The sequence below is a fragment of the Dipodomys ordii genome, unplaced genomic scaffold (genome assembly GCF_000151885.1).
Source record: "Dipodomys ordii isolate 6190 unplaced genomic scaffold, Dord_2.0 Scaffold137, whole genome shotgun sequence".
In the NCBI taxonomy this organism is placed as follows: Eukaryota; Metazoa; Chordata; class Mammalia; order Rodentia; family Heteromyidae; genus Dipodomys; species Dipodomys ordii.
In genome coordinates, this window is record NW_012267353.1 from 2,959,853 (window position 1) to 2,970,617 (window position 10,765).

Genomic DNA, 10,765 nt, shown 5'->3' on the forward strand with positions numbered 1-10,765 from the left:
AAAAAGAACTTCGGGGAAGGGAGGGAGGGAGGGGATGGTAGGGGGAAAACAATGTACTCATTACCTCACTCATGTAACTGTAACCCTCTGTATAGTATCTTTACAATAAAAAAATACAAAATAAATAAATAAATAAATAAGACTGACCCATAAAAAAAGAAAAATTAGTCCAAATAAAGGCAAGAAAAAAATGAAATACAAAATAAAATATAAACCCAAAATACTAAAATTACATGTAAATGATCTAAATGTTCCACTGAATGATAAAAGTCAGACTTAATTTTTAAAATTCAATTATATGCTCCATAAATATACAAATCTAAAAAGAATTTAAAAGAAAGATTTGGAAAGATACCAGGTAGCTAGCATGGGTGACTCATAAATGTACTACTAGCTCAGAGGGCTAAGATTTGAGGATTTCTGTTCAAAGCAAGCCAGGGCAGGAAAGTCTAAGAGAATTATCTCTCCAATTAACCACCAAAAAGTCAGAAGAAAAAAAAAAGCCGGAAGTGGCACTGTGGCTCAAGGGTAGAGCACTAGCCTTGAGGTGAAGAGCTGAGGGACAGCACCCAGGCCCAGAGTTCAGGCCCTACGACCAGACCACCCCCCCAAAAAAAATTTTTTTAATCCAAATTAAAACAAGAAAAAAAAGAAAGAAAAATAACAAAAATCCATATGATAACTATCATCATGTTACCACAGAACAGGCAAAGGGGGGAAGCTGTGAAAAAGCATCATTTTGATTCTTCTAATACTGTACCACTGAGAAACAAGAGTAAATAAAAAATACAGCTGTCACTATGAATAAATAGTCATATTTGAAAGTCATGGTAAGATTCCCCCTGAAAGTCTATCGATAATCATTCAAAGAATACTGTATGTGGCTTACAAATGAGATTCATTTTATCTCCATTTGGTCACTGAAGACTGCCTTAAACATCTGGAAACAAAGTAGGTAGAGTTCAGGATGCAAAAACTTCCAGTTATGTTAAGCTTCAATAATTATTTTGAGGGAATGGGAAGGTGGCTCAGCAGTAGAGCGCTTGCCTTTCATGCATGAGGCCCTGGGTTCCATTCCTCCGCACCACTTAAGCAAAAAGAAAAAAGCCAGAAGTGGCGCTGTGGCTCAAGTGGTAGAACGCTAGCCTTGAGCCAAAGAGCTGAGGGACAGTGCCCAGGCCCAGAGTTCAGGCCCCACAACAGGACCCCCCCCAAAAAAAAGAGAGAGATAAAGATAATCAGTATCAGCACAACTACGTTAGAAATGAATCCACCTATGTAACAAAAAAAGACAATCTGTTTAAAAAGACAATCTGTTTAACATACACTACAGAAATTCTATAAAACTTAATAACACAATACACAAAGCATTAATAAATGTGTGCTAACCTGAAATATTTACTTGAAGTAGCTTCTTTTGCTTAAACAATAAGGAGTAACTCAGAGAAACTTTATAGGGCTCTTACATTCAAAGAAACCTATGTTTATAATCTGACTCAGACCATGCCTAGTCAGCCCAAAAGTAACAACTGCTCAAAAGCAGCCAATCTGAAGAAAAAGGTCCACTACTCATAGTATCAGGATATCCTATAGGAAACCAACCAAGCTTATCCTATGCTGGAAAAGAGACTATGACTAGGAAATAGGAAATCTAAAGATGTTATTTATCTAAAGAAATAACAACTTGTAATCACAAAATAATAAATATATACATATATCCTCATATTGGATAATTACATAATAACATGCAATAGTCAATCTCTCCCCAAATCCCTTACATGTTTTTTCACACAGTGAAAAACAGAAGCCAGATTCACCTGCAGTTCTCACACGTGTAATGTTTTCTACTTTGGAGGTAGAGATCTGGGGAGCTGAAGTTGATAAGCACCATCTCAACAAAAAATCTGGCCATAGTGGTTCAAGTTTATCATCCCAGCTACATAGGAAGCATATATAGAAGGATTCAAATTCAGGCTAGCCTGAGCATAAATGTGAAACTTTATCTCAAAAAGTAACTAAAGTGATGGGCTGGGAAGGTGGCTCAGTGGTAGAGCGCTTGCCTTGCATGCATGAGGCCCTGGGTTCGATTCCTCAGCACCACATAAGCAAAAAGAAAAGAGCCAGAAGTGGTTCTGTGGCTCAATTGGTAGAGTGCTAGCCTTGAGCCGAAGAGCTGAGGGACAGCGCACAGGCCCATAGTTCAGGCCCCATGACCAGACCCCCCCCCCCAAAAAAAGTAACTAAAGTGAAAAAAGCTAGGGGTGTGGTTCAAGGGGTAGAGTATCTACCTAGCAAATGCAAAGTGCTGAATTCCAATCTCACTAACAAAGGAAAAAAGAACAGCCATATAATTTCTATAGGTTTATGGCTGGGAAGGTGGCTCAGTGGGAAAGTGCTTGCCTTGCATGCATGAGTCCCTGGGTTCAATCCTCAGTACCACATAAGCAGAAAAAGCATGATATGGCACTGTGGCTCAAGTGGTAGTTCACTAGCCTTGAGCTGAAGAGCTGAAGGACAGCAGCTCCCAGGCCCAGAGTTCAGGCCTCATGAACAACACACACACACACACACACACGCACACAAAAAATTTCTATAGGATTGAAGAGCTAAAGTAACTCCACTTTAAGGTTAACCCCACCATCTTGAGCTAGGCTGCCCTCAGAGTAACCCCAAGAGAGAAAACAAAACAAAACAGAAACAGATTGCCACCAACCCTGCCCACCCTTAAGAGAGCAGAACAGTTGCCCAAGTGTTCCAAGAGCCAAACATACCAATAGTTCAGAAAAAGGGTAGTGGGGTTAGGGTGGACTCAAACCAATTATGTATCTGCTTGTATGGAAATTCCCTAAACTTGTTTGTTCAATATTATAAAAGCTGTGCTGATAGCTATCAAAAGTCTTCCAACAAAAAAAAGCCCAGGACCAGATGGATTCACAGCAGAATTCTATAAGACCTTTAAACAAGAACTAATACCCATACTCCTCAAGCTCTTCAGAGAAACAGAGAAAAAGGGAACTATCCCAAACTCATGCTACAAAGCCAACATCACACTCATCCCCAAACCAGGCAAAGACCCAACCAAAAAGGAGAATTACAGGCCAATTTCCTTGATGAACACAGATGCAAAGATCCTTAACAAGATTCTAGCTAACATAATCCAGACACACATAAAAAAAAATCATACACTATGACCAGGTAGGCTTCATCCCAGAGATGCAGGGATGGTTTAACATACGTAAGTCAGTAAATGTAATCCAACACATCAACAAAGCCAAGGTCAAGAATCACATGATTATCGCCACAGATGCAGAAAAGGCCTTTGATAAAATTCAACATTCATTCATGTTAAAGCTCTGGAGAAAATAGGAATAGAAGGAACATTTCTAAAAACAATAAAAGCCATTTATGACAGACCAATAGCCAATATTATACTTAATGGGGAAAAGCTACAACCAATCCTCCTAAAATCAGGAACAAGGCAAGGATGCCCACTGTCTCCACTTCTCTTCAATATAGTCCTGGAACCCTTAGCCAGGGCAATAAGGCAAGAAAAAGACATTAAAGGGATCCGCATAGGGAAAGAAGAAGTTAAACTATCCCTTTTTGCAGACGACATGATACTATACATTCACCATCCCAAAAACGCCATCCCCAAACTCTTAGACATCATAAATCACTTTGGCAAAGTAGCAGGATACAAAATAAACCCACAAAAATCAGTTGCCTTCCTGTACACTGACAATGTACAAGAAGAGAGGGAAATAAAGGGAGCAACCCCATTCACAATAACATCCCAAAAAATAAAATACTTAGGAATTAACCTAACCAAAGATGTAAAAGAATTATTTAATGAAAACTATAAAAAGTTAAAGAAAGAAATTGCAGAAGACACTAGGAAATGGAAAGACCTCCCATGCTCCTGGATAGGCCGACAATATAGTAAAGATGGTAATACTTCCAAAATTAATATACATATTCAATGCAATTCCTATTAAAATCCCAATGACGTACATCACTGAAATACAGAAAACAGACCAAAAATTCCTATGCAACAACAAAAGACCTAGAATAGCCAAAACAATTCTAGGGAATAAAGACAACATGGGAGGGATATCCATGCCAAACTTCAAACTCTACTACAGAGTTATAATAACAAAGACAGCATGGTACTGGCACAAAAACCGACCCAAAGACCAATGGAACAGAATAGAAGATCCAGAAATAAATCCACAGGCCTACAGCCAGCTGATATTTGACAAAGGAGCCAAAGACATACAATGGAAGAAACACAGCCTCTTCAACCGCTGGTGCTGGGAAAACTGGGCGACCACAGGCAGAAAACTAAAAGTGGACCCCAGCCTATCACCATGCACCAACATCAACTCAAAATGGATTAAAGACCTTAACATTAAACCTGAATCTCTGAAACTACTGCCGGACAGAGTAGGAGAGACACTTGAACTAATAGGCACAGGAAGGAACTTCCTGAACAGAGTCCCAGGGTCACAACAAATTAGAGAGAGACTCGACAAATGGGACTACCTTAAAATAAAAAGCTTCTGCACAGATAAATCTATCACAACATTGGGAAAAAATATTTACCAGCAATATATCAGACAAGGGGTTAACATCCTGTAAATACAGGGAACTCAAGAAACTAATCCCTCCCAAACCTAACAAACCAATTACTAAATGGGCAAGGGAACTAAAGAGGGACTTCTCAAATGAAGAAATAAAAATGGCAAAGAAACACATGAGGAAATGTTCATCATCCCTGGTGGTGAAGGAAATGCAAATAAAGACAGCCCTGAGATACCACCTTACCCCAGTCAGAATGGCCCACATCCACAAATCAGCCAACGACAAATGCTGGAGGGGGTATGGAGAAAGAGGAACCCTATTACACTGCTGGTGGGAATGTACACTTATACAACCACTTTGGAAAGCAGTCTGGAGGGTCCTCAGAAAGCTAAAGATTGACCTCCCTTATGACCCAGTCATACCACTTCTAGGCATCTACCCTGAACAACAGGAACCAATATACAAGGACACGTGCACCTCCATGTTTATTGCAGCACTGTTCACAATAGCTAGGATATGGAAACAACCCAGATGCTCCCACAGATGATGTGGTGTATAGATGTGGTATCTATACACAATGGAATATTATGCAACCATTGGAAATGACAAAATAATGGCATTTGCAGGGAAATGGATGGAGCTAGAAGAAATCATGTTGAGAGAGGTAAGCCTCAAGAGCAAAGAGACAAATGGTACATGGTCTCCCTGATAAGTGGATGCTAAATCCAAAATGTTAGGTGATACGACAAAACTAACAGGACTTAAGAAACAAAGAACTCCCACTCATCTGGTCGAACCACTACTAAATATACCCATGCTGCTGATCACATGTATGGTGTATATGTGTACACCATTATATGTTATAGACTGTGATAGACAATTTGCTCCAGGAAAATTAGAATGAACTTGTGACTTTAAATGAGCATCATCATTCCACAATACTGTGAAATTTGGGAAATTATGCAATCACTTAATCACAATTAAAAAAAAAAAGAGAACCTGGGGGAAGGTAGGTAGGGAAGGCATGGTAGGGGGAAAACAATGGAGGGGGTACCAATGCTCAATAGGAAGTGTACTGATTACCTTACTCATGTAACTGCAACCCTCTGTATAGTATCTTTACAATAAAAAATTTAAAAAAAAAAAGCTGTGCTGATTTTGTGCTTGAGGCCTCTTAGCGTGACGTCACCGGTTACCAAGTGTGTGGAGGACCAAGTTCCAGCTTGCAAATAAACAACTCTTTTGCTGTTTGCACTGGTCGTAGTCTCTGGTGGTCTTTCAGGGGTTCCGAGTCCATGTACAACAGGTTGAATACAGGAAAATCACTTCATATGCTTTCTCAAACACCTCTTTCTGTCCTTTCTGTTTATCCTTCCTTCCTATCTTTTTCTTCCTTTCTCCCTTCCTTCCTTCATTCTTTCCGTTTTTGTTTTTGACAACTATCACTCCCCTATGATTCCTAGTTTCAAAGTACCTCTCAACAAACTTCAAATCTATGTGGAGTACCAACACACAGGGGACAGGGGGTAAAGGACACTTGATCTTCTCCTGAATCCAAGGTTCATTCCCATTGAGAGATGTGAAAAATTACAGTTTTATAGCAATAAAATGTAAACCCTGTCCAGACAGGGTTTCTGTATTTCTGCATAACTTCACATTAAGGTCCTTTTCTTTAAGCAAGTGGAATAAAATTTGGTGAACAAGAAAGTGTACAACACAACTCTAATCAATTCTTTGAAATTACCTAGTTTAAGCATACACTTTAAGATACAGAGCAGTTCCAATTACCAAAGGATCGACCACAACTAAGCAACAAAGAATGAGAAATCAAATAAAATTGCCAAAAATTCAGTCTATTGTTTGCTATGTAATTCCAGCTGACTAATTACAACTCAATAAATAAATGAAAATAAGAAATGTTAATAAGAAGTCATCCTTCTGATGAATCAACTTAGACTTGAAAGACTTCAAACTATCATCCTCCCATTTTTTCCTATTGATATTTAGCAAACTAGAGCAAGGGAGGGTTAACCGCACATACTTTTTAATCCAAACACAACTGATAAAAGAAAGACAGTATCAACACTTTATAGCATCATTTTAAAGAATATTAAGACAGAATAAAAAAATTCCATCAGGTCAAAGTAATGAACCAATGTGACAACGAACTTTTAGAAGCTACTTCCATCTTCCCTCAATTTACAAATTAGCAATTTGCAGCTCAGAATATTGATAAAATTATCCAATGTTACTAAGAAAGGCAACAGTAGTATCATTTTATTAATAAGAAAGTGATTATTGTTCTACTGAAAAACTAACGAACTTTTCAGTAAAATCCATACATAAAAAAATTTAAAACTTTCTATATTTATACCTGAAAATCATCAATAAGTTCAGGGAAAAGATGGTCATACATTTTTAGTTCTTCTATTGTTCGTCCTGGTACTTGCTGGGGTTTTAATTTGTTAATATCTGTTTCAATATCATCATTCTGAAATAATAAAAATAGCACACCATTAGTTTTAAAAAATACAAATATTATAGGATATATTTTTATTTTAAATGTTCCAAAATAATAATTACATCTGATTACAGAATAATCACTAAACACAGGTTGTATTAATTGTATCAAACATCCAACTTTTTGTTTATTATTTTTTGGACTCCTAATATTGTTGGCTTTGATTTTACTTTCATTATGAAATTTTTTTTGTTTTTGTTTTGTTAGTCATGGAGCTTGAACTCAGGGCCTGGGCCTTGTCCCAGCTCTTTTGCTCAAGGCTAGCAGTCTACCACTTTGAGCCACAGTGCTGGGTTTTTGGTGGTTAATTGGAGATAATAGTCTATTAGACTTTTCTGCCCAGGCTGGCTTTGAAATGTGATCCTTAGATCTCAGCCTCCTGAGTAGATAGGATTATAGGCATGAGCCAACAGCACCTAGCTCATTACTCATTATGGTTTATTTGGTCTCTTTGAGACACAAAGCCTGTGTCAAGATCAATGCTTAGTATGCTCTATCAATCTTCATGTCTTCATGTTGCTCCTAAATAGAAATAAGCTTAAGAATACTTATTATTTGGAACTATAAAAAGAGAACAAAGAAAACTGTTTGGGGATATTATTTTTTAGGAAGGGAGCAAGAATTGTAATAAAAGGGATGAAACTAATTGGCATACAGTATAAACAAGTATAGAAATGTAACAATGAAATCCCCTTCTATATAGTTAATATACAATTACTTTAACTAAAAAAGGATGTATACCAAAAAATAAAAGGATATGCATCTAGAATCAATTTGGTCCAGAATCTCACAGAACAGCGCTGACACACCCACTCATAAAAGAACAATGGTTAATTCACTTAGTCCCCATACTAATTTATAGCATCCTCAATAACTAGCTTGACACAGATACAAATTCATCATTACCTTCAGGGATGATTAAAAAGAGAGAATATAACCACATGTTAATTTTTAAGTGAAACGCATATTTGAAATTTTTTATTTATCTTACTACCAAACAACTTAATATTCAACTTTAAAGCAAGTTTATTTTACTGTGTTTCAGTTTTCCATACATATATTTGACTTTATATATGTTAACTAAAAGTTTAAATAGGGGCTGGGAAGGTGGCTCAGTGGTAGAGTGCTTGCCTTGCATGCATGAGACCCTGGGTTTGATTCCTCAGCACCACATAAGCAGAAAAAGCCGGAAGTGGGGCTGACACTCAAGTGGTAGAGTGCTAGCCTTGCGCTGAAGAGCTGAGGGACAGTGCCCAGGCCCAGAGTTCAGGCCCCACGACTGACCAAAAGAAAAAAAGATAAAAGTTTAAATGGAAAAATATAGTATTATTATTTTATATTTTGAAAGTTAGCTATTATTTGTATAACCAAGGTACAAAATGTTTAATTTTTAAGTGGTATTAGTCTCCAGTATGTAATTATTAATATGTAAATTCATCTTTAAGATATACATAATATATTTTTACTAAAAATGAATAGAACATATAATACATCCAAAATAAGAAAATAACTTACAAAGTCTCTTTCTCTAAACATAATACTTTGTTTAGTATTAATATGATACTTTGAAAATGTGGCCTTATAAGTTTTTTTAAAACTTTAAAAAATTGTAAAGCAGTCAAGTGGAAAAAGAAAATTGCAACATTTTGATAGCCTGACTATAAGGCAAGTTTGAGTTTGAGAAGAAATGGAAGGGATAGACTCCTGACAGACTTATCTCAAAGAAAACAGGCATGCTGCCACTCCTAAATATGTTTCTACAGTTAAAGAAGGTACAGAAAATACATTTAAAGTTATGGCCATCTGAATGTGAGTCTTCTAGAAACTCAGTCTCTTCCAGAAATACTCTAGAATGAAAAAATCTGGGGAAAAGAAAATTAAATCACTATGCTGAGGGAAAAAGCAGTTCATAAGCTACAAATCCATTAAAACACAAAGTACTGTAATAACCATTATACTGCAGAAGGAGTATACCCGAATTATGACAGAACTCATGAGATTCAGACTAAAGTAGCAAAAAGTAAGGAAAATCCAAGTTCAATAAGCCAGCGATAGAAAGAGACTGTGTCAAAGGAAAAAGGAAGTTAAATACAGCTCAGCAGCCACAAAAAGTCAACAATTTAATAACCCTTGAGGAAAAATACTACTCTCCCTGATAAAGAAAGTGGAACTTTACCAGACTGCCTTCTGATCCAAGTTCTCCCTGATACCCCAGTGACTAATGCAAGCCAAAAGATGGTGACATCACAGAAAAGAACCTTTCAGATTTAAGAAAGCTAAAGAAATGAGATAAGTAAATGCAATGTCTGAAGTTAGGGTCTATACTAGAGAGGAAAAGACAATCTTATATAAAATATTGTATGATCAATTGACAAAATTGAATATAAATTAGATCAAATTTTCACATCACACACACTTGGGAAGTTGACAATATTCTGATAATATTGATATGTTCACGGGTAAAGGATCATAGCACAAGACATGTATCTTACACTTTTCATGAGTGTATATTTATGTATACATTCACAATTTTCCAGCAGCAAAATCAGTAACTGTTGAGTTCTATTTTCCCATCAATCTCTACCCTGTATCTATGCAATCATCACACCAGACAATGTCAATGGGAATCCAGAGACACAGAGAATGAATTACACTGAATGTGAAATCATGTTGGGTTTCTTTTTAACCAGTAAAACTGCTGGACTGGAGGTATGGTTCAAGCAGTACAGTGGCAACTATGGCAAGAAAACCAAGTGTGAGGCCCTTTCTTTCTTGTTTTAGTTTTGTTTGGTTTTGTGTGGGTTCTGGGGGTTTGAACTCAGTCAGGGCTTTGCACTCCCACTTGGCTTTTTTTTTGCTGGTTAACTGGAGATAAGAGGTTCACGGATTTTCCTGCCTGGGGTAGCTTTGACCCTCAATCCTTAGATCTCAGCCTCCTGAGTAGCTAGGATTATAGGTGTGAGCAATTGGCACCTGGCTTGTAAACATTTCTTTCTTTTTTATTAAAACAATTTTTTTGATCCTGAGGCTTGAACTCAGAGCCTGGGCACTGTCCCTGAGCTTTTTCACTTAAGGCAAGCCATAGTCCACTTCAGGTTAAGAAAGGTTTTCTATCAAAATGAAACATTTCTTTAAATTTTTTAAATATTTTTATTGTTATTATATATAGGTGGGGCTGAGATGTGGCTCAGTGGCAAAGTGCTTGCCTAGCAAGTACAACGTTCTAGGTTCAATATGTGATGTAGAGATGGGTTTTATATATATGCATGATATACATATATATATATATGATATATGATATATAAAGGTGATGTAGAGAGGGGTTACAAGTTAATAAGTCAAGTAATGACTGCATTTCTATTTGGATAATGTCACTCCTTCCTTCAACTGTCTCCAGTTTTTCCCAACCATCCTCACCCACACATTGTATACTTACTTTCTAACATCGTACCTACTGAAAACCATTGCTACATTTGATCACCCTTTGTCAAAATAAAGCATCATAAAGATAAAAATTCATCTGAGAAATTTGGTGTTTTAATCTGGAAAATTTTTTTTTTTTTGGTCCGGTCGTGGGGCCTGAACTCTGGGCCTGGGCACTGTCCCTCAGCTCTTCAGCTCAAGGCTAGTGCTCTACCACTTGAGCCACAGCGCCACTTCCGG

At 37.1% G+C, this 10,765-nt stretch overlaps 1 protein-coding gene across 1 annotated transcript in view; it reads right to left on the minus strand.

The window, feature by feature from the left end:
- Agtpbp1 (ATP/GTP binding protein 1) overlaps nucleotides 1–10,765 on the minus strand; it is a 174,953-nt gene that overhangs the window by 85,044 nt on the left and 79,144 nt on the right. Inside the window, 1 exon segment of the mRNA XM_013031059.1 lies at nucleotides 6,956–7,072. Within this exon segment, the coding sequence (XP_012886513.1) occupies nucleotides 6,956–7,072 (117 nt within the window).